This window comes from Acipenser ruthenus, chromosome 12, assembly GCF_902713425.1.
Source record: "Acipenser ruthenus chromosome 12, fAciRut3.2 maternal haplotype, whole genome shotgun sequence".
Classification (NCBI taxonomy): domain Eukaryota; kingdom Metazoa; phylum Chordata; class Actinopteri; order Acipenseriformes; family Acipenseridae; genus Acipenser; species Acipenser ruthenus.
In genome coordinates, this window is record NC_081200.1 from 35,244,300 (window position 1) to 35,269,732 (window position 25,433).

A 25,433-nucleotide genomic window follows, 5' to 3' on the forward strand; every position below is an offset into this window, starting at 1 on the left:
TAGAAAATAAGCCGACGTGCCCATATTCACTGAAGGGACATTGCAAATTACATCTTCTCAAATCATGACTTTCATTTGCTTTGCTTCTAGGTGTTACTTTACATCAAGCCACCACAGCCTGCAATGACCCAAGGATGACCTCCCCTTCCAGTATATTCCCATATTTCTGCTCAGCAGTGATTTGTTTTAAGTTCAAATCTGGCTGCACACAGCAAATCTGGGGCTACACTAATTTCAGCTTTACCTTGAGACCTGCATGTCGAAGCAGAACATTCTCGTTTTAAATGTGTGTGACCGAGTCCAGCATTAGTCACCCTTGCAAACGGGTAGTATCTCTACACAGTACAAAGAGTCAGCATGTAGTCTTCCTGCACAATCCTGGAACAACAACACAAAAAATGTACATACAGTTACAATAAAACCCTGTAGTCCATGGGTATCCACCCCTGCTCTCGTCAGATATTACCATGATTCAGGACTGATTTGGCAGAACAATGGTCCATAATCAGTCCTCTCCAAAACCATTTGAATAAAACAGCATACTGCGAGTCGGACTGAAATCAATTGTCAAATATCTAGTCAGTAACCTGCTAGAGATATTAAGATATTATCCCTACACAACCAAGGATAATGCTATTTAACCCAATATGCTAAACTGCGATACATAATTTCAATAATACCCTTCACATTACCGATATCCAGATTTACAATTCAGTGCCGTGAAAGTAAAATAATAAAAAACAGGTCCGTAAGAGTTTTTCATCTTTATATTTATTACAGTGTGGGGGAGGGAACAAAAAAAAAAAAAGTTTTCATTCCATCCCATTCCATTGAAGACAAATAATTTAGCTTTTGTAAAATTACATTACCAGGTGACTTTTTCAGTAAAAACAAACCATAACCCATAAAAAATATAATTAAAAAAAGCAACCCATCTTGGAGACCAAGGGTACACAGCAATTCAATAAATCTCATTTTGCATTTTCAAATCCGTCCAAAACCATGAGAATCCCATACTAAAATACCCTCAGCATGTTTAAAATGTCCAGTAAAAGCCTACAAACCTAAAACAATAAAAATAATAATACATTTCAAATCATCCCCCAATTAATAGTATGAACAAGTCTCATAATTTGCAGTCAGACATATGGACAGTAATTTCTTTGGGGTGTGGGGGGGCGGTGGAGAATGACAAAATAATCCCTTGATAAAACATTAGCAACAAATATTAAACAAAACTACAATGTATAATTACTTTCTCTCTCTCTCACTCACTCATTTAACCAGACAACAAGGTAAGAAACACAGAAACAGCTACAATGTTCAAGAATCAGCACAATGGTATGTCCAGGCAGATAATAGATTATACACAACAGGATACACTTTTTATAGAAGTGGACTTTTATATATAAAAACAAAACGAGAAAGAAAAAGCCCATCTACAGGTAGTGTACTGTACTGTACATAGATTTGCATCTTTCACACAGTGTCAAATTTACAACCGGTTTGTATTACTGTTCTGTGGAAGTCAATTAACGGTCTTAACAGTGCATCTACAGAACGGCAGTTATAAACAAAATCAGAAATGAAAAAGGACACAAATGCATTACAGGGATATCTCTGTATGAAAGAGAGAAATAATAAAATGATACACAAATGCTAAGACGGGATACATTTTAAATGGTCTCAAATCACCAATTTAAAAAAAACCAAAAAAAAACACTTGTTTAAAAGATAAATAAAAAGCCAAATAAAAAGCTTTCAAATGTATTCGTCCCACGTAAATGTCCAATGGCTAATCACAGGTATTTGACAAGCTTAAAAACAAAAACAATAAGATTCACCATCCATTTCAAGGCATCTTGAATTTCTGTCTCACAGTTCATTGGAAAGAATGCCATAGCCGGCAGGGTTGCGATGCTTCTTCCAAGAGGACACCTTGTAGCTTGATGAAGGAGCCAGTTTACCAAAATAAAGACACAATTCAGAATTGCCAACAGTCTGGTTTTTCTTTCTGTTTTCAAAAGGAAACCACAGTGCATGTGTAAAGCTGTCCATTTTTAAAAAGTAGCTACAACACTGACAAGGTGATTTCTCATACCTAGGCTAGCTTCCTTGCACGGCACAGCACAGACATATAACAGGTTTAAGGACAAAGCAAAGGAGGTCGAGTCAGGTGCAAGAGGCTTTCTGTATTTCTCTTGAAAAGCAAAATAATAATAATAATAATAATAATAATAATAATAAAACGTATATAACCCTAGCAAATAAGTTTTGTCATATGTCTCGAAAAAAATTGTCCTTCATTTTTTATGGAATGCAAGAAGTTCAGCTTTTGTTTCGTTTATTGCATGAAACTAAATTCGGGGTGCTTCCCCGGTTCCTTGCCAAAATGTTTAGCTGCTTCTTGCGAACTCTCTTTTATCTTCCAGATGACGGCTGACTCATTCTTGTCCTGGGGAGGGGGAGAGGGGATGGGGGGGAAATCACACGCTCATCGTCATGCTGGGAGAATACTGAAAGAAAGCAACACAGGATAACTGGTTTGGAACCACGCTGCTACACAAACACAACCACACAGTACAGCAACTCTAGCGCTCTACAGAGCAAGAAAGCACAACTGGCTTAAAAACAACAATCACTAGTTAAGTCAATTGGCAACCAAAAAGGGACAGCAATCAGTGTATCAGCCATCACTTGAACAATGCTGGCCCCTGCTTCTTACTAGGCTCCCAATCCTTCAACAGGATTTGTTTCAATACACGTACAAAGGCACTTTGAATAAGCACCTACAGGCGTCCAGTCCCTTAGAGCTGTTCATTCAGGTTTTCATACTACAATTACCTCCCCCCCCCCCTGTTGCATGACAGTCAACACCTGGTAAAATAACTGCTTAATGCCTGTGGTACAACACCACCCTCTACATGGTTTCCACCTTTTGATTAAATGCTATATTAATTAATACTGGGGCAGGTTTAGTTGCTGTAGTACATTTATTTGACATTTGCCTTTTAATAGAAGAGTTATGTTTCTAAAGCAAGCTGTTTGTGAAAGGAGTGATTTAAGGGTTCTCTCACATTGTCGTTTTGGAAGGAGTGGAGAAAGTTGCCTCCTAGCTCGCCATCATCCCTTGGAGTGCCTGGAGGATTGCTAATGCCACTTATGTTGTTTGGAGAATTCTGCAGGGGGTGGAGTGGTGAAGAACACAAGAAATCAATACATGTCAACAAAACAAATCAACTGCATTATTAATGCAAAATTGAACAATTACTGATTTTTCCCATGCATTCATAAATATAATCTTTAGAGTTCATTTAAATCATGTCATTTACATTTGATATAAAATACAATGGTTCTGACTGCACATCATTAAAAAAACGAAGTATTACAAAATCTAGCGCTTACTGTTTTTATTAAAACAATTTGATAAATATGGTATATTAACAATAAAAACAAAATCCTGATGCTCCACTAAAACACTGAGAGACAAAAGACAGAAAAACAGAGAAAAATATTTCCACTGGGGATGAAATAAAATAAAAGGTTACCTTAGGGAGCCCATCTATATCTCCTGACCCTGTAAAACAATTTAAAAACAAGGAGTCACACTTACAATATGTATTTGTTATTAAATGCATAACCTTCTGTTTTAAAATAAAATTAAAAAAAGGTGACAAGGAAGTGCCCAAATGAAAAACTACTATAATTAAAAAATACAGAACTGTACTACTTTGCTTTACATTGCATTTGTTCTTTTATCTTAATAAAGTAATGATATCTTTAAAATTAGATCAATTCCGGCAGTAAACGCATCAAGTGCTCTTAGCAAGAACAACTCCCTCCTCCTAACAGGCTTCCATTGCAGATCAATAGCACTGATGGCGTGTTGAGCGTCTGTTATATTCAATTCCGCTCACTCTCACTCGCAGGCTTGGCTTACCTAATGATCCGTTCATGTGGTGTGGCTCCATTCCGCTCATCCCCCCCATGGGGCCATCAGAGCCGGGGCCCATCGGGAACTGGGAAGGAAGAGAGAGACACGGTCACACAGCCAGCGCAGACAGCAGACACAGTGACAAATGGCTTGGCAAGAAGAGAGGCTGACCCCGCCAGGGAGAAACTCAATTAGGTGGAGCTCCCCATGGAGTTAAATCGAGTGCACTGTGACCTGAAGGAATAGGGGCTGCCTTGGATTGAAAACCATTTTTTGTCACCTTAATACTAACCATTACAGAGTAGTATTGGTGGATGATGTGACCATTTCGGTGTTCTTTTTTTTGTTTTGTATCATTTGTTTCCATCTCCAGAGCATCGGCTGTGATTTAACACATCGAAGCACTATGCCTTATTTTGATCACCACATGAAGTGTTAGAAGCCCTGACCAGTGGTCCAGAAACCAACCAATGTGGGTGTCAAAAGGCCCTTTGCAGTTGAAGGTAACATAATCCTGACTTTACACAGGGTACTTAATTAGTGGGAATTACATTTTGGAGTGCAGTGCTTGGTAAGGGTAGGGGAAGTAGATTTATAGTGGCCATTGAAACGGTTAAAATATGGATTAATAAAGATTAAAATACGTACATTTGTTCGGTTTCCTCCTGGTGGCACAGCATTAATCATTGTGTAGATGTTGTCACTGGAATTTGTTGAATCTGTACATCAAAAAGGTGAAGAAACACTGTTAATCTCTTGCCTGAATTACAACGCTAGAAGCACTTGATCTGAATTGCCTGCATCCCGTTCATCTGCCTTCGAGTACTTGTACGTTCTTGTTAATTAAAACCCAATTGAAAATCCTTTTGATTTCCTTCAGGAGGATGAATGAACTGTACAACTATTTCAATGTTAAGCATACATGCTGTGGGAAAAAAATGACAAAGAAAATAAAATGACACATGGAGCTTTACATTTTCAATGTTCAGAGTGTAAACGCTATCGGAAAACGCTACTCATCCTATAGGATTTAGATTCCATGCTCAAATTTTGATATTTCTCCATTAGGTAAATAAATTAAATGTTTTTTCTAAACTTAACCAAAATCATTTAAAAAGATGGGTTAGAAAAAAAACAAAAAACACACACAATTTTAGAAGGGAAACTACTTTGCAATGAAATTGCTAATTGGGAGCGGTTATGTTTAACTAATATCAATGATGATCCCGATTGGAATTATCTTTCACATTTGTTTTTAATCAAGGTAATGTGTGTAAAGTGATGGGGTACTACATCTAAAGAACTAGGGGCTAAAAATACTGTGTGTTTAATAAATGGGAGCCCTCTTTTCTATTACAGTCCTTGGGAGAATGTAGTGGCTGTCACTTGGTCTCTGGGACATTTGTATTTAAAGTTGACGCTGCTTGAAAGGAAACGTCTGCATGTAAATTAGAGTTCACTGGCTTATAGAAACACTATGTACAGAGAAAGAGGGTAAAAGGAGAGACAATTGACCAAGTGAACTCAGCACAAGCGCTATACAGTAGGGATTGTAAAGGTGTACCTGCTGGGCTTGGCATTATAGGTGTGCCAGGCGGACCTCCTCCACCAGGGGGACCCTGCGGACAGAGGATTAAAAATACATGAGAAGCGGCTCAGTCAAGACTATATACTGCAATAGGTCAGGGGATCTTGGTTCTCCGCCAAGCACTAATCTCTTACTAAAACGCTTGATGTGCTACACTACACTAAGGAATATTGCTGCGTTTAAGCCAATGTGAAAAAAGGAGTCTTGTATCTAAAACGGTATCTCCTGTAACAGACACAAATAAAGAGTTGCACATTCCACACTGGCTCTATAGAAATACAGGAGCTGCATGCTTGGGGTACTGGTGCACATGGGTCAGAGCCTGGCACCTCTGGCACTGGCAGAAACTATCACATCTCAGAGCGCCTACTCTCATCAGCATAGCAGTTCATTACCAGCCATCAGTCTCTGGTCTGGTCTACTATGTACTGGTGACAAAGACTACAATGGTGCAGGAAAAGCATTTTAACCCCATTGCCTGCAGTTCTTTTGCCAATCTGTCCTTAAATACGCAGCGATAAAATAAAAAAATACAACAGGAGAGGTCTGCATTTGCTACACCGTTTTTTGTAATGGATTAGAGATCAAGCAGTTGTGTTTTGGCGTTATTCCAGATTCCAGAGGTAAAAGGGTTAAAGGGTGGTGTTTTTTCTATGCTATAGTGTTTTTCCTTTGTAGTGTTGGTTTCTGGGATACAGTAACAAACTGGAATTCTGCCACTCATTTTTCTCCAGCAGAAGCAGGCTTCTGCAAGTAGTTTCCCCCAAATGGGAAAAAGTCACTTCCCACAGCAGAGGATATTTTGACTCATTGCCCAGATAATAGCACATTCTGTTAAAGCAAAATAAAAAAATACTCACCACATACGTGCCCGGCGATGATGAAGAATATGGGATCTGTAAACAAACAAAAAGACACATTTGTCACTATGACTCTGCAGTTAAACTGAAATAAAATGTCACCAAAAGGGCCTATGGAACTGCCTACAAAATAGAAATTACAAACAGGCTCCAATAGCAAAGATAACCTTAACACCCTGATACTTACTGAATTCGCATTGTTAGGATTGGGCCATGGTCTGCCGGACCCTGGACCCCTGGAGATAAAATAAATAAATAAATAAATAAATAAAAAACACGTTTCAAATTCAGCTTCTAACTGGCGCGGGAATTTGTCGGTGAAAAACGTAATTTGAACACAAAACCCTTGTGTCTTTCTTACATGTTAATTCCAGGCATGCCAGGGCCTATTGAATTGGGTGGAGGTCTCATTCCGCCGCCATAGTTCTGCAATGATAACCAAGGATCAGACTACCATAACGAGATGAAACCCAAGAAGAGAAGAGAGAAAAAGAGGGTTAGTCAGGGGGAAATGCATGGGAATGTCAAGATTACAATGCAGATGAATGACTCCTGCAAATAAACCCAGAGAAACCATACAATGGTATTATGTAGGACTTTTACGAATTTGCAAATGGAGTCAAAGGGTTTTGGTGGTTGATAACTGTAAACTCTACAGTGCTGAACACCGTGTAAATGGATTAGATTGCACACATACCTGGGGTCCAGGTCCCATCGGGCCCATTCCTCTTGGTGGATTCATTCTCTGCATTGGTCCTCCCATGTTAGGATGCCCTGTTAAAAACAAAAACAACATTCTGTTTAGGAAGCCATTTTTTAAAAATATATTTTACGATACACCCTCCCAAAAAAAATAAAGCAGAATAACACACAACAAACATACATACATTTAGACTACACATACAAATGCAAAACATGATTTAAAAAAGAAAACAAAAAAAAAAAATCACACCACACATTGACCCAAAGGCAGGAAGCCAGACAGCAGATAATCTAGGAGACCTCACCTTGTTGCCGTGTGGGGTCCATTGTGTTGGGCAGCAGTGGCTGAGCACCTGGGATGCCTCCTGGGGGCTACAAGTGAAAGCAAACAGGTCAGTAACTCTGCGCTTTGTGCCCTGCAGCCTACAAGCTGTTAGGAATCATACACATTGGAAAAACACTGATTTTAGCCTTTTAATCCCCACTGCCAAGGACTTGTTTTTGACAACTAGTATGTCATGTAATAGCCCCGACATTCTACAACTATGGCCCTTCAGACAACAAGGTATGTTGCCATAGGCTTGCATTGGTAATACAGACTTGATTTTTTAGCTCTGAGCTCTGGGAACGAGTTTAAAACATAAAATCCCAGTAAGGAAATTCTGAAGCTTATTTCCAGCATTCCTTTACGTTATGAAGTTCCTCTAGTAGTGTCTTTGGAGTGAACCAATTTAACGTTTCGCAATTTCAGAAGCATTTTCTCATCTCGTTACAGGTTTGGTTACAGATAAATAGCACTGTCTCAAGGCTCCCACCCTGAAGTAAGGCAAGTTCACATAAGTCGAACAAGCCCCTTTTTGTCGTGCTCTGGGATGAGAAAGAGGATAAGCACAAGTACAACTGAGGACTGACCCTTGCCACTTAACCCTAGATTTGATCCAAGAATTCTATGGCTCATTTCTCCAACTAATAGGTGGGAGAAGCTGCACCACCCTTTGCAATTCTAAACCAGTCTCACAATGTTTTGTGATGGATGAAGGTGAACAATTGTAGCATCAATGTGGCTTGTTACATGGGGTTTAGAAAGTCCTTGAGACTAAATAACGTACATGAATGGGCTCAGCAGACCAATTAAAACTAAACATAACTGTTCTACTAATAATATAAAGTGCTGTGTATAAACTAAATGATCTGAACATTGGTAATACAGCCTAACAAAGCACATGATACTTTAATGACACTGTCGCTTCCCTGGATGCACAGAAATTGTTTTTCTGCTCCAGTAAGTCTACTTGGAAGAAGTTTGCAGATGACGAAGATGCAATGTCTTCTTGTTTGCCACTAAGATGCTTGGTTTACACTCATGCATTACTCTAGTCTGTTCTACTGGTTTGATGTACAAAAGACCATACCTGGTTTCCCATTCTGATGGGGGGTCGTGGGCCCCCAGCATACCGTGGGGACATAAAAGGCTGCAACAACAAGGAATAATTATGCATTTTAAAAGTCTTACCTGTGTGTAGAGAAAACAAATAAAAAAAAAAGCTTCCCATCACATTCCTTTATTGAGCTTAGACTATGTAGGCTCAGTAAATGGAATCATAACTTACCAAACACAATTTTTGGTGCAGTACAATGTCATAGGCTGCAGTGCTTACTAGCCACAGCTGGTTACAGAATACACCGTACATTAATCCTGGGAGACGTATACTTTTCAATACTTAGGTCTGATGAACTCAAACTGATCTTACTAGATTCTACATTCCAATCCCAGCTTGAAAAGGCACCTTTAATAAATAGAATCCCACTGCAAGCAGAGATCACCAAATAACTAAGCTGTCCCACCTTTTACTGCAAGACAAGTTGAGGTACTGCATTTATGAACCAGATATGAAGAACGCAACAGTACAAGACAAGATACAGAACTCAGATTTTAAACACACACATTTGAGACGGTGTACTTAATTTGCACAAAGCAAAGCAGGTAGCCTAACCCACATTACCTGGCTGTGGGGTCCCATCATGTTAGGGTTGTGAGGTGGAGGTTGTGCATGTGGCGAGGGCTGAGAGCCAGGAGGTCCCTAAGAGTTAGAAAGCAAGAGGCAGGGTTAAAGCAGAGCAACAGGATGGTTTGTCAGAAAGAGATGCAGACAGAAGCGAGAAAAGAATAAATTATACTGTAGCTTATTTAGTATTTTGTAAGCGTATGCCTTTAATGCTCTGCTTTTTGACAAGCACCTTGAGCTAAACAGAATTTGTGCTGGGCAGTGATGATTAGTAGCTAGAACTCTGAAAACATATTATGAAACACACATTGCACTTCTATGACAAGCCATAGGACGGCAACATTTTCCTTAATTTTTTCTTATGTATAAATTAAGTTGGTCCCTTTCATCTCCCTGGTTGGCTCCCGTTTCACTTTTATTAGTAGTGAAAGCATCCCATATATGGAGACATTTTGACCGCTGTGTGCCGTAATAGAGCAGCAAACATCTACAGGATGTGGTAGTGTACGGTAGAAAGGGTTTAATGCTGAAGGGAAGATTTGAGTTAAAGCTTTTGTTTAGCAATAGCAAATTATAAAAAAAAAAAACTTAAAAAGGAATGACACCCCCCCCCCCCCTAAGATATAGTACCCTCTAGGTGCTATTTTTTATGTGTGACAGTTTTATATCTTGCCATCACCAGTCCTAATGGCAGGGAAAGCACATCAGCATCTGCTATCAAACTGCTTTCAACAAGTGCTAGCGCTTAACTGCTGCCAGCTACAAACATGGTTTGTTACCATGAGCAATTTTCTTAATTAACAGACATTAATTAGCCATTTAGCAATTTTGCAGGCATTTGTTTAACAGCTTCAGCAAACATGAATAGCACTGCGATAATGGTACCGATTAGCGGGTACCCTAATTAACAGAACAGGAGCAGAGAAATTGAAATTACGCTAATTAAAAAGGGAGGGGAGGCTAATGAAAGCAGATCCCATTTGCACCTGCAGTTCTTTTGTACTGGTGAGAATCGGACACAATGAACATTAAGCAGCAAGATGTCAATTCCAAGATTTGTGGAGAAACATGGGGGGTAAAACACTATGCCTTTTCAATAGGAGATGAACAACATTTCTGTTGTGAAACAAGATCTTATAATTTAAAACTGAACAGAGGAAATCCCTACTTAACAGATTGCTCTACGGAAAGCAGGTCTGGCAAAAGGTTGAAGTGCTCTATGGGGAATGTTTTCTCTTTTCATCTTTCAAGGTTAGTTTATTCTCACTGTACCTTGTTTTAAATTTCATGAAAATGATACTGATAAAAAAGTTATTAATTAAAACACATAAGCCAAGATGTTGGGGGTCATGGGTCTATACACCAGGGCTTCTCAAACTCGGTCCTGGGGACCCCCTGTGTCTGCTGGTTTTCATTCCAACCAAGCACTCAATTACTTAACTATACCCTTAAATTGAACTGATAACTTGCTTAAATTAGACATTTTTACTTGTTTTCAGATTTTAAACAGTTGCAGATTTCAAGTTAGCTAGAACATTAAAGTAACATGAACTCTGCAACGGTTTAAGAGCTGAAAATAATTAACGGTCTAGGACCGAGGACCGGTTTGAGAAGTCCTGGTCTATCCTAATACACAGAGCTTTGATCAAGAAGTCTTGGCCTGCTGTTAGTCCAATACGGTTGAATTACCCATCGTAACAAATGTTAAATTAACATTATACAAATTCAGACAAGGACTGTGGCAGAAAACAAATAAAATCTCTAGAAAACAGGACAATCACACTACAGTACATCTATATTCCAGTAATAAGCAATATAATACAAACAGATCTATGGATGTTTTTCACTGAGCCAATATTAAAAGCTTCTCATGTTTGAGCTAATGTATCGGGATATGAAAAAAAACAAAAACAAAAAAAAACCACACATGTTACACACTCCCAGGACACTCAAATCTTTGTGAAACATCATCTTGGCAGGCAACATGCAGCAATGAATGCAAGTCCTCCCGGCCGCTTTATCCAGATATGCTAACGCTTATGACAGCTACTTCTGGATAATGTAACTGCAGATGTACGCTACATGAAAACATTCCTGCAAACACTGGATGTTCTTTCTGTTCATTAGCCAGGGAGGAGCCCAGTGTTTTCAGAATGTAACAATAACAAGCATCTACAACAGAAATGTAGTGGCTTCCTCTCATATCCCTGGGGGCGGGGGGCAGAGCCACTGAACTTAAATCAGGACTTTTTAACTTTACACTGCAGTCAAAAAGCACCTCTTTTATATTGTAAAAAAAAAAAAAAAAAAAAAAAAAAAAAAAAAGGAAACTTGATTTTTGTATTTGCTGTTACGTTAGGCATGGGGTCACAGAGAAATGCCCATTAGGTTGATCTGCCTCTTTTTACAGGCTTCTGTTTGGGACAGATATGAACCAGACCTGGGGTCTAGTACAATCATTATTGTGCAATTCTGAATTGCAGTTACAATGCAATTCAAGTTGAACCTTGGCACATCTGCAGAATTCATATAAATTGTCATTCAGTTCTTGTATTTATCACTTTTGGTGACCATTTGTTTAAAAAAAATAAAGTTCTCTAGTATGTTGCTGTGTTTGTACCTGTGATTATTGCTTGGTTATTTAGAATAAACACGCTAATGGTGTAGCTGTTTATGTTATTTAGTGCCATTGTAATTATAACTGAAATTACTGCAGTGCAACTAATTGAACAAAACAGCATTGCAATTGCAATTTCAGCAAACCAGTCTGTTGTAATTGTAATATTATAATTAACCCCACGTCTAATATGAATGCAGGCAATTCATTAAAACTGCAGCTTGCATCCCTCCCTTGAATTTCCAATTGTAAAGAAATAGTCGTACTTTTTGGTGTGCATTTCAGGCACTCAACTCAGAGGGCTGAACCACAGCTACTAGAAACGTAATAAAGGGTATACTGTGTTACCTCTTCAATCTCTTTCTGGTTCTGGTTAGATGTTGATTACACTGCCCATCAGACAGCATGTAATCCTGACAGCAGGTACCATTCTGAAACCAAAAGGGGGCTGGCTGCAAGTGTTTTCTAAAGCTAGCGATACACTTGGTTGCAAGCATGATGCCCCTCATTGCTCCCAGTTTAATGAAGGGTGAAAACACACACCCCATTAATGACAGCCACCAGACTGAGCTTACAGCGACATTTGAAAATGTACTCCAGAGAGATCCCTTCCTTCAGCAAGGTACCCAATGCAACGTGCGCGTAGCACCCACTGCACACCAGCAGTGTTGCGCTCAAGGTGCCATTTGCATTATAAAAACAATCTGCTTCTATGATAAAATCGCCCAGTGCAAAATAGTTCTCTATTATTTACAGGACATTACATTGGAAATCTACATTAAAAAGCTTTGTGTTCTATTTTGTGCTAAAGATCTCGGGGTCGATAGATCTGCAATAGTTGGCTTAACGGAGAAGCATACATGAAAGATCCTAAATGTATAAAATACAGGATATTCACCTTCCAAACAAATTTTGTTCTATACAAAACACACAATGCCTTGAACTCCACATGCAATTACTACAGTGAATACAGATGCCCAGTAGCTGACAAATCTGTCCAGTAGGGGGCAGTGGAATCCCACACACACACACACACCTTGCTTTGTTATTTGAACATATTTCACACTAACTGCTGATGCATGGCTAAACACAGAGGTAGACATTGATTTATGTGCAACTTTCCATTTCATCGGTGCAAGTAATCCCATTGTGTAAATCATTTAGAAAAGCAAAACATTTGAATAAAATTGGGTCTGTAGGACAACATGCTCTTTCATACAAAGAAACATTCCAGCAACACTGTCACCGCACTCTACAGACAACACCAACTTAAAGCATACAGGCCAATCCAAGGTTACTGTTAGAAGGGTATTAAGCCTTAAAAGCAAAAAAAAGAGCAGAATTAATGGCAATGAACAACTCCTGCCCAGAAAAAATGTAATAAAAACGCAATGCTTTCCAAACAACAACTGTTTTCATGACAGTCATGTGATGACAGAGGCTTGTGAAAGATGCTGTGTTTATGACACTAGAGTCGAGTCCATTATTAATGAGCATGGGGAACAGCAGAGCAGTTTTTCACTTGCTGCTCTCTCCACTTTGATTGCGGGGCTTGTATTGTGAAAGAAGGCTTACCTGGAAGAACCCTGGAGGGATCGGCCCCCCTGGCATCCCATCGCTGGAAGGAATGTTTCCGAGCACTGGGCTTGGGGCTGCAGCAGCACTCTGTGAACGATAAAGATCCAGGTTTAGGTGGCATGCTTAGAATGAGCCAGCGCTGACTGACACAGTGGCATGTTCTGTACCGTGGCAATAAAAGGCTCCACAAAACTATGGATGTCTACAAGTACACATGTTAGGACTTAAATTATTTAGATACTTGCAAATTTCACAAATTATGCCAAAAGTTGATGACAAAAAAAAAAAATATATATTTAAAGCTGGCAAATTTTAGATCGTTTCAATGCGGCACACCTAGACTGTGGATCTAAGGCGACACTAAAATGTTTCACAAAAACAAAAAACTAAAAGCAGTGGCACTAAATTCAGCATTCCCCTTCACAGTCCTCATCTCAACCCCCAAAACAAGGTGCCTGTCTTTGCAAGACAAGGAAATCGTGACATTGTGGCACGTAACCATTGACCAAAACAGCCACTACAAGGGATTTGGGGAAACGCTCTGAAGTAAATTACAGAATACAGAAAGCAGCTCTAGAGATCAGGAGCCGAAGTTTAAATGCTCAATATCTCCCCTGCTGGGACTGCAAAAGCTATTGATGTTAATAGAAAAAAATAATTAGTTTATGATAAACTAAACCAAAAACAAATTGACCTTTGATGCGTTAATTACTTCCACATCAGAAAGGCTGTTTGATATCTCTAAATAAAAAGCGCATTTGTAAAAATCCCCTTGGGCCAACTACAAAGGGGTTGTCACCTGAACAAGCATGGCGTATTGTGATGTTACTGATCAATTGTGTAAACCCACGCTCTCAATTTCCATTTCACATCAGACACAACCACAGCCTGGCCCCACTGATCAATCTCATTACGCACGACTTTTGGGTTTTCTGCAAAACCGATTGACGCAACTGTCAAGAAAGATTATCAGATTTCAAGGAAAAATATGAAAGGTTCCCCATTAACAAAAGCAGACATGTAGATTTTACAATCCCTGGAATTAGATTCGGTGCAGCATAGAAACAAATACAAAAATTGTATTTTGATGAGGTCCTCCTCACATGACTTGGGAGCAGTTGACCTTTGTTAGTAAACTTATTTCAATGCCTTTGGCACATTCTGCAATCTGCTTTCTGTCTGGCATGGAATATTCATTAAGGCCCTAGTTTGAGAGCAGAAATATACACCTGGTTGGTATAAAAAAGGTACAATAGGGGGTGGCAGGGAAGTTTAAAATGTACTTGTATCATGTATATTAAAATGTGTGTAATTGTTTCACAAGTAACAATGAATCTCACCATTACTGGTCAGTCCTAACGCAAATATTAGAATTTAAATCTTAAATTTTCACATTTTACTTTTAATAAAACTGCTGAAATCTTTATGATTTAGGCGCCTGTGTTTAGATATTAACGTACCAAGTAATACTTCTCTAATACTTATTTGAAGCATGCAACAGCTTTTTATTCAGATCAAGCAACGTCAGGCAATAACCTCAGACATCTGAACAGGGAGTTAACCCAAATACCCGGGCTCAAGGGAGGTGCCGTCCTTCAGAATAACCTTGCCCAAAGACTCCATCACAGAAAAGATTGTTTGTCAGGCTTCTCAGTCCAATAGGATTCTCTTTCCCTAGAGGTAGCAGATCTTCCTATCACTTCTCCCTCAACCAAGGTTAGGGTGCTGGTGGCTAAGTGCTGCGGTTAGTATGGTTTTCCAAGGGCCAGAATGTCACATCAGGTTTGATAAATTCCTGGGGATAACCTGCACTACTACTCCATCTGCCATCACCTCAGTGAGATGTGTGTGGGGGCTCTGTTGTGCTGCTACAGGTGCTGTCTCAGATGAAAAGATAAAACCAATACCAGAAGACCTTGAGGAAGAGAAGGCAGTATTGACCAAACAAGGGCCTACTTGGACACAAGCTATTCTATTCTTATACCAGTGAAAACAAAATCTTGCTCTGGTATTCATATTATTTGTTTTGCTTTCCATTAACAAGAATATACAGTAAGTGGCTAAGTGAAAATTTGCCATGGCAAATGTATACCACACACGACTAAAATGAGTGTTTAGGTGTGCCTCGTTTTTATTTACCTTGTCCATTTTGTTTTCCAGTTAATCTTTTGCCCCCACCCCCCACTTCCTTCAATGCCCTGCTGTTGGCCTAACAATCTGCAGTTGTGTCGCACATCCCAGCCATGGCAATCTCCCCACTCGCCCCCCTCATTCAACCAGATTCTCTTATAAAAATTGCCCGGATTAAAAAGACTGCATAAACTATGAAGGAAGCCTTCCCACATCCCATAAAATATTCAAATCTTCCCCCTGTGTTTTGTTTGAAACAATGTAGAACTGCTGGGCAGATAATGTGAAAAGTGCAGAGGAGGATATATAGAAAATATACCTCGCCACGACTGCCATCAGGTGGGAGTCAGCCACACCTTGGTACCTGTGGTTTTGGAAGCTGAAACGCAGGTGTCGGAGGGGGCCCTGCCTTGCTTTCTCTTCATTTGGTGATGAATAGAGTGCAGGTGAATGGTGGCAGATTGATGTTTCTCCAAAGAAGCGCAGGTACTGAATACATGTGCAGCTGCTCTGTTAACGTACATCAAACCTGCCCTGGAGAGACCACCCTCTGTTCAAACCCAGCTAGCACCATTGTAAAAACCACATCTCCACCCCTCACTTTGACTCAACTGATCAGAGATCAAAGTGACCCATATCAAGCTGTCTCAAGTTCCCCTTGTCAACTGCTCTACAGTAAAGCCAATCCCCATTATTTTAAAACTCACTTGTACCAAGCAATACAGTTGAACACTTCCAAACTTTAAATTGAAATGCTATTATTTTAGGATGGTCAAGTTGACTTAAACAAAACAAACACAATAACGCAAATCTTAGTAGGCAAAAACTGCAAAGACAGCTTCTGATCGCTCTGACTTATGCAACAGTACACAGCTGTTATATCAAAGGGGGAGGGGAGAGGTTATGCAACAGTTTAAGGGTAAAGTGGTTTAAAAAAGAAATCATACTGTACTTGGACGACATTATCAATTAAACAGCAGCTGTCATTTGCACACGTCTTTACATTTTTGTTTTGGAGATACAGAGAACAGCACATGTTAATAATAAATAAAACACCATGGCCTTTCAACTTTTACAACTTCTCAAAGGGTGAAAATCCAGCAATGGAGTGCTTAAAATAATAAAAGGCATGCTTTATTTGTATTCTTTAATTCAATTAATAATTTAAAAGGTCAGGTCAAAACTTGGTACGTCAGGACGCAAGACTTCCAGATAGATGGCACTTTAAAAATGTCAAAAATGGTTACAGGTTAAGGGTTAACAAAACTGTAGCGAGAAGTCCATTTATCCATAAACGAGGCACTACACAGAGAGCTGTAGGCAATCGTTTCACACACAGCCAGGCCCTAGTTTAGTAACTCAGAACAATCCTATAGTCATCAGAAGTTACTGCTTTCAAAAGTAGCCAAGCAGTGCCGGGTGTGGTGCCCTTTCATCTGGTTTAAGACGAAGCCCACCAACGCATTCTCAGTGGACACATCCTGGACATCCCCTTTAGGGCTCCTACTTGCCAGCCAAGGCCACTGCAGATGGAAGCACTGAGGGACCTTTTAAAAATGAATGCAATGAAAGCTGCACATTTGATATTTTCACATAAACTATTTAAAAATCAGTCACAAAAGCCACAAGAGCCAGATAACTTACCAGCACTATTACAAACTTGTTGTTGGCATATTTTGTATGCTTAGCCAGTACATAAATATAGCATAAAGCTACTTACAGGTACAGTATCTGTAGCACTTTGCTGAAAAGACAATTGGACAAGCAAAGCCCTTGGAGTCTGAATATAAACTAGAGCCAGGAAACTTCACTGTTATTTTGAACTACTACAGTAAATCACTTAAAATGATTAACCTTAGGAAACAAACTGTCCAAGCATGTATTCATATATAAAAATGCTTAAATATTTGGTATTTTAGCAGTTCATACATCCATTGTTTTTTTTAAATGGTATAGGATCTTATCCCTGGGATATAGGATCTTATCTTATTCCTGTATATAGCCAATACCTTGGATCCAGTAGCACTGAGGTCAGTCACCTTCACAGGCAGCTAATGGTCAGATACCAATGACACAATGATGTTGGAAGGTTGTTATAAACTCATAATTAAAAGTAGATTACCATGAATAACTATTACAGGGTTACAATAGTTAACACCGAGGTATAAAATCCTGCTACAGAAAATGGTTTCACAGTGGAAACAATGTGAGGGGTGCTTGATCCAGTGGTCTCAAAAGGTGCATGAATATAGCCAGATTTGTCAGGTTACCACACACATCTTAAAAGGTATTTGATCACTAGGCTGTCCTTGCAAAAGAGACTTTTCAATTTAAAAGCACAAGTGAGAAAGGCAGTCACCCACCTGTAAGGACTGCAGCATTCAAGCAGTTAACAGACATAAAACACACAGTCACAGTTCAGAAAGCATCTCTTCAGAAAAGAAAAGTCACCACATCTAATAATGCTGTGTATTCCCAATGATGCTGAATAAATAAAACGTGAAAAATCAAAAACGACAAGTGTGGTTCTGGCATTAGTGCAGGAGGACTGTATTAATGTGCCATGTGTCATTCACATTACCACAGCATGAATAATGGGGATAATTCTCAGCGGCAGTGCGGATTCTTTAATAAAAAGGGCCTATGTAGGACCTTCAACATCTTGAAATCAAATACATTGAACCCTGAAACGTTATGATTTTAATAGGACAATAGCTCAGATAAAGCACGTATAGTAGCGCCACCCCTTTTTGTCTTCAGACTATGTGGATTTGTTGGGGTTGAGCAACTGAATAATTAAATAAAAGTAGGGTTGTAACGAAGGGTACATTTTCACCTGCGAAGGTTCAGAACACATTACCGAAGGAAGGTTACTGTTCTATGCGTTATAGAACAGTAAATAATGTTTTTATCATTTAAATAAAAAAAATACACGTGCATCGTGGTGGCGTCTTTGATAAAGAGGTGCTACGTATAACGATCTACCGAACGAATGACCTTCGAACTCCTGGTTAGCGAACGAACCTTCGAACCTTTGAACGCAGCCCTAAAAATAAAAGCCACGTTTGCTTAGGAACACCATGACTATTTTGCAGTCCAGAGATGACACACATTAATGGCACTAAATTAGCAGAAGCTTGACCTAGAGCTTAGGATAAGGGTGAACTGGATGAAAGGCTGGAAGTGCAACTCCTCCTGGGGACCAAGGCTTCCAGATTTATGAATCGAAATTACAGATGAGAGTTCCTTTGCATCCACATGCTCAGTGAAAACGGATTACTGCTGTACCATTTAACAAGAAAAATATTATCTGCTATACAGCTAGATGTGCAGGACCATATATCAAAAGAACAGTTGGGACAGAGCTAGGGAACTGCTTTGTAAAACCTGCCGTGATGATGCCCAAGTACTATACTGTAAAGAAGAGTAAGGCAATTCAGTATGTTTTGTTGTGGGAAAACTTTATATAAAAAATATTTTAAAAAAAACAGTACAGAACAAGCCAGCATTCTACAAAGAAAGCAGGATACAGAGGTACAGTATTGTATCACTCAACCAGTCACTCAGTTTGAATAGTTTCATTGTTGAGAGAGAGAGAGAGAGAGAGAGAGAGAGAGAGAGAGAGAGAGAGAGAATTCAGAAGCCAACATGATTAGTGTTAGAGCTGCTAGCTAGCATGCTGTGAGAGAGCGCAGCCTCCTGTAGCCAGAGTTCACAGCACAGTCGCTGTTACTTAGTGTAAACCATTTGATTTAGGAACCTGGATGATGATGATGATGATGATGATGATGCACAGGAAGCAGCCCACAGTGAGTTTAGCTTAATTCTGTATAAATACACATAGCGACCAAATTACTCAGCACACAAACACACTGTGCTAGGAGCTCGAGCAGGCACCCGAGAAGCCTTCTGAAATCGTACATTAAATTGCACTAATTGAAGTAACACAGTCGCTGCTCGGCTAGAGAACCGAGTCAGCAAGCTCTCCCCAGCTCTGCTGTCGAGATCCAATCTGTGTGCCTTCGCCTGAGTTCAGCCATAAACAATTCATCCGAGTCATTCACTGATTTATTACCCTGCCCATGACTGTGGCACTGCAAATCGTGAATGATGTAGGTCAGCGTGTTCATTTATTTATATTTCATATAAAACAAACTGGACAAAAACCACAACAGCCAGACAGCATACCCACTGAAGATGATCTGTAGGACTCCACTTGCTCAGCCCCTCTTGATTAGGGTACATGCAGTGCAGAAAACAAAGATGATGTGCTGTTTGGCAGCAGAGAGAGCCCTGCTAGCTGGAATAGCATATCAGCAGGGGAAGCTGTGGTACTAAACACCAGTGCATGAGGAAACCATTCAGCCTGTCAGCACTGCCAAAAAACTAATGATCACACACTCCCATAATGCATTCCTTTCAGAATAGCGCCAAGGCTGGAAACAAAAAAAAAACCCCAAAAAAACAAAAAAACAAAACAAAAACAACAAATAAAGGTAAAAAGATGAGACACAAACTGCAGTTCTAGATACCCGTGTGGTTTAAGAGACTGGTTGAAACAACCCGCTGAAGCCGCTACACTACAGACAACCCCCTCCCCCTCCCCCTCCCCCTCCCCTTTAAAATAGTATTGATGCTTCCTTAGCTGTGTAATACTGTATTACACAGCTTGCCAATTAAATTCATTACAGGGAAATGATGCCGGATTAAAATCATCCTGAAAACAGGTCGATGATAGTTTTCATTATTTCGACAAGGATTGGTGGTTTGGAATGGAGATGGCCCCCCAAAAATCACAGGAATAAAATGGCTTTGTATTCAAGCAGAGAAAAAATAATAACTATTAGCCTTGATAATAAAACAAATAATACAAATGAACAGAGAAGCTTCTGAAACCTGTCCATTTTCTTCTGCACCGTTTCTTCCACATTCTGGTTTGGGCATTTAAAGAACAGACGGTACAACCCCCACCCCTTGCTGAGACACTGTAGGTCAATATAAACCAGGTGTACACTTGGCTACTCTGACTTGCCCCATCAACAAGCAGGAGTTAAACAGATTTGGTGGGATTTAAACCCCCCAAACACAGTTGTCATTCTCCAAGCCAACCTACAAACTTTCCAAAGAGATTTTAAATAACTAACATCTCAAATAAAAAGGTAAAACTTCTTTTCCCAAATAAAATGCACTTCCTATGCTGTTCAGATCAATCAGATAACAAAATAGCTGATAAATAAACAAAGACTTTATTCTATTGAGTGGTGAACACTATTTTTTTTTTTTTTTTTTTGCAAATCATGGAGCATAAAATTGACCAGCGTCAAGCAAACAACCAATTTTCTACAGGCGCCTCTGACAAGCGTCTTAATAAACCACGCTTTCTGCCTCCCTGCTCCCAAAATCATTTTTAATGCCGATACAGTTTTAGCCAACACAAGAAATGTATTATTATACTATATTGAGCAGCATTTGCTTGCAAACCAAAACCTATTCCAAATAAATATTATATATATAGATAGATAGATAGATAGATAGATAGATAGATAGATAGATAGATAGATAGATAGATAGATAGATAGATAGATAGATAGATAGATAGATAGATAGATAGATAGATAGATAGATAGATAGATAGATAGATAGATAGATAGATAGATAGATAGATAGATAGATAGATAGATAGATAGATAGATAGATAGATAGATAGATAGATAGATAGATAGATAGATAGATAGATAGATAGATAGATAGATAGATAGATAGATAGATAGATAGATAGATAGATAGATAGATAGATAGATAGATAGATAGATAGATAGATAGATAGATAGATAGATATAGATATAGATATATATTATATAATGTTGTAGAAATCGACAGTACAGAATAGAAAAAGAAAATGGTTTTGTGTTGGGTACAACATTTTGTTGATTAGTTTGTTCTATGTCAGAGCAGGCATATTCCCCACCCCCCCACCCCCTAAATACAAACATTTTACCACTGGCCCCAAATCTAGCACCTATGCCAACAGGTTTTTCTTGCACTCTATTTTGAAATGGCCCTGATAGTTTGCACAGCTCCTTCACTCAAGGGCAACAAACATATTGCCCAACAACATGCCATCCTGCCAGGAGTCTGAAGAGGACCGCTTTAATGTCCCATTAGAAAGCAGAATTAGCTTGAAAAACAGGAGGAAACCTTGTTACAGGGAATCAATTTAATACCATCACGAAAAATGCTCTTCTACAGACAGTTCTCTCTGTGTCATTTCCAAGTACAATTTACAATTTGGTGGCATAATGCTTCAATATAGTCAATTTGGTTTTACTAAACGACCAACAAGTCAGAAATATTTCAGAAAGGATTTTGTGGACACAGAAAAGGCAGCACATTATGAAAGGAGGGGTACCCCCTCCCACTGAACCTTCTCTCCTAAGCATCGCTGGCAGACGACCAGGGTTTATCTGCAGTCTTGCGTTACCCAGTGGGGAAACGGCTCACCTCATCAGCCACTTAGGAAAGCAGCACCCACTGTGTGCTGCCAAGCTCTGGAAACTGGCTGCATCACAAGGGGAGTCCAGATGCCAACCCGACTGGCAGCAACAGGGCAGGGACTCAAAGCATTGTTTTCACTATGAATAGTGAATGCTGCAAACTGCTTGCAAAAGGAAGGGGGAACAAAAATAAAGCAAGTGGAAAGTTAATTAAAAAATGTCAGGTTACACAAGATATTTAGGACTTGTAGTGCACTGGGTATTAACCTCTGGAAGCGTGGGATGAAACGTCCACTTTATCAGATAGGTCAGATGGGAAATGATTGCTGGTTTAAGCTCCCAATAGAAAGCCCCTTCTTAATACCAACACACAATCTGGTCCAGTGTTTGTTCAAAACAGACCAAACGGCACTGGAGACAGACCCCAACCCCCAACATCTCCTTCCCCAAAGACAAAGCAAGCACCCTCATGGTCTTGGTTTAACCGTTAAAGTACTTCATGAAATTGTTTATATTGAAGCAGACTCCATTCCTTATTTGTTGGTAAATAAATGGCGTCGGTCAAATGATGCAAAATAATTATTTGTAAGCATTCTGAACATTGAAAATACACAATGTACAGAAACAAAGACTATTGTCCTTTCCCTGCTTGTCTTTGCATTGCTACTATAGACCTAATCATTTTCCCTAACCTGAGCGGAGAGGTTCCCACTGCCCAGATTAAACCTTATTAAACTCTGCCCTAATGATGTTAGCCTTAGTTGCTCTGTTACTGCCCTGCTCTCTCTTCCCACATGCGAGTAATAAAAGCTGATTACTGTATAGGTCAGGACTTCAGAGACAGGTAAGACAGTATTTAATTGGAATCCAGCTAAGCTGTTCATCTTGTTACAACTGCTCTTATCTTAAGGGACCAAAAGTAAAGGTGCTGCCACACCTTAGTGTGGCTAATTAAAGCAACTGATCAAGCATCCAGCAAGCCAGCAAAATGTGTGTTAACATTACAATCCCCAACTGCAGAATCCAACAGGCAGTATAATCATTGGGCTGTGGTGTGTGTGTAGCAACATGCCAATCTTTATGTGCTCCAAGAACAAATTAAAAAGACAGACGTTTAATTACTCTTAGGAATAAATACTCAATGCCACACATGCCTTCCCCCATTGCTTTATAGATTTTTGCTCAAGTACAATTAGATTCTAGAACACTTTCATTGTACTCTTGAATAGTTGGGGTGGGGGGGGGGGGGGGGGTTCCGTTTCTCACAATTTTCTATTTATAAAAACAGTGCTAACCAAACAAGCTTTCCACTCAACACTTAAACCCATTTCCCTCCTTCTCCAACACCCCCCACCCCCCAACTTTTCAACACATAATCCTCTTGTGTTACAACATTCAGGTCAGAAAGATAATTTCTGGTTTATTGTCCTTTTAGTTTTCACATTAATCCTATAGCATGCCCAGCCAAATGACAGTTCATTCTAAACAGTAGTGGAACATCGTTGCCCACCAGACAAAGAACTGAAAAAACAATTTAAAGCAGATTGTTGGCAACTGGAAAATTCAAAAAGTTCTTCAAAATAAGAAGCTACAGCAGCAGAATCTGAAGCTAGTTAGAAAGTAATGGAGGAGAGCAGCGACTCATTCAATTCCTCTGTGAAGATGAATCAATATATATATTTATTTAAAACTACTCCTGTTTATGAAGCAAGAGCTTCTGCACAAGGCACAGCGTTAAGCATTATGTTATTCACTGACTTTCCTCAGTTCGCCCCCCGCCCCCACCCACTCCAGCAGAAGGATAATCTGCAGAGAGAACTAAACAAGAGTGCCGCCTAAATCTTACAACAATAGGGCTGAAAGGTTTTAAGAAGCCCCCTTATCCGTGGCTGGGAAATCCCCCCTAAATCAGTTACACGTTTGTAAAAAGGTCTTATCGTTGCATCCCAAGGACATCTGCTCGTCAATCAGGACTGGGAGACTGACTGCAAACATTTACCAACAGCCCCACACTGACTGCTGCTGATTATGCTTTATCTAAATATATCCCGGTGAGATCATTCATCAGCCTTGTGAAATATCTCAGCAAGGATGTAAAAACAGGGAACGCCACACTGAGTAGATCTTCAGTTCACCCGTTATGAAGGTTTGCCCCTCAAGTAAGCCAACCTTTTCTAGTAGTCATGTACCTTTCTTATTTTCGTTACTACTGGCCCATCAGGGAAATAGTTACTCTGTTTGTAAGAAGTCTCCTGATTGACTGGATTCATTATTAACCCATCCCCTCTGCCCCCACAGCAAAAAAAAGAGGGTCCCTTTTCCTTCCCCCAGCTATTTACAGATGCTCAAGGAGCAAGGAGCCACAAGCCTTTAAAAAAGCATCTGAAGATTAAAATCATTGTAAACTGTCAATCTAGAAATGATATGAGCAGCACTATCCCTAGCAGTAGTAGTTGTGAAGAATTGGAATTCAGTCTGCATCTCGATAAAGTGAATAACGTGCAGCTTTGTGACCAACAGCTAAAAAGAGATAAATTGATATCATATTGCTGAATGAAACCCTGAATGCACAGCAGTTTGTGCTCATTACAAGACTGGAACCCTCCTCTCTTTAATAGCCCTTCAGACAGATTGTTGCACCAGTCCCTTTAAAAGGCCCTTGTGACTAGGAGAGATCCATCTTAACCCCTCCCCCAAAGTCCTGGTTCAATATATCTCCACATGCCTGGGTCACTGTGGTACAGGAATATGAAGCTAAACCCTAGAAGTGCCCCAGGCAGATTTAATCGTCCCATTTCCTGCCTGTGAAGTGTCTCTGCAGATTTAATCAGACACTTCAAAAGGCGATGAGACTTTCGCTTTGAAACCAATGGACCTGCAAGAGCTGCAACTTGACGACATACAGAGAAGCTCCCAAACAGTAGTGTTAAGTAAATAGTGGTGCTTAAACTGTTTAATAACTATACCCTTATATACCTTTCTATTATGGACCACTCCTCAATTTAGCATCTGAGTATTTTGAATGAATAGAAATGCCTGCACATCTAGGTCTGAAAGACAAGACCAAAACCAAATTATGCAAACCCAATGCATTACCAAAGCATTGGGAAGCAGAATGTTACTGTTATTTTTACAAGAAAAAAAAATAATAAAGGTATAACCGGTTTCACTGCCCATTTGTTTGTTCAGTTTTGTTCTCCTATTGGCTGGACAGGCCAGTCAGCTCTCAATACCTGCACCCAGGAGTACTCGCCCCCTTCATATACAGCACAGGCGTGCAACATTAGCAACTTGCTCAAAAAACATTCAAGTTTTGTGTTCTACTCTCCTGTCCAACTGAATTGCTTACTGTCTAATTTGTGAATATTAGCTCTGATGAGAAAAGGAAATGTGGTAAAGTTGAAAAATTCTTTGGGTCAAAACTGTAAAAATGTAGCAACAACTACATCCGATGGCTAATCTTTGTTCTGCCCACGTCCTGGGTTTTACTCACTTCCTCTCCACTTAATCCATTTCCTGTAGCT

The 25,433-nt window shown here is 39.6% G+C and overlaps 1 protein-coding gene across 9 annotated transcripts in view; it reads right to left on the reverse strand.

Annotated features, from left to right (window-relative positions):
- Positions 1-749: 749 nt before the first annotated feature.
- Positions 750-25,433, reverse strand: part of LOC117417266 (single-stranded DNA-binding protein 3) — a 44,006-nt gene continuing 19,322 nt past the window's right edge. For 2 of the 9 annotated variants that reach the window (XM_034029260.3, XM_059034948.1), the window contains exons 5-18: positions 13,283-13,372; positions 9,088-9,165; positions 8,497-8,556; positions 7,390-7,456; positions 7,080-7,156; positions 6,744-6,832; positions 6,570-6,618; positions 6,383-6,418; positions 5,499-5,553; positions 4,583-4,653; positions 3,941-4,019; positions 3,549-3,577; positions 3,078-3,179; positions 750-2,455 (exon numbers count right to left, since the gene is read on the reverse strand). In XM_034029260.3, coding sequence (XP_033885151.1) covers positions 2,345-2,455; positions 3,078-3,179; positions 3,549-3,577; positions 3,941-4,019; positions 4,583-4,653; positions 5,499-5,553; positions 6,383-6,418; positions 6,570-6,618; positions 6,744-6,832; positions 7,080-7,156; positions 7,390-7,456; positions 8,497-8,556; positions 9,088-9,165; positions 13,283-13,372 — 993 coding nt within the window. In that variant the 3' untranslated portion in view covers positions 750-2,344. Of the gene's footprint in view, positions 2,517-3,077; positions 3,180-3,548; positions 3,578-3,940; positions 4,020-4,582; positions 4,654-5,498; positions 5,554-6,382; positions 6,419-6,569; positions 6,619-6,743; positions 6,833-7,079; positions 7,157-7,389; positions 7,457-8,496; positions 8,557-9,087; positions 9,166-13,282; positions 13,373-25,433 lie in introns of all 9 variants that reach the window. The other 7 variants (XM_034029261.3, XM_034029264.2, XM_034029263.2 and 4 more) reach the window with 7 other exon arrangements.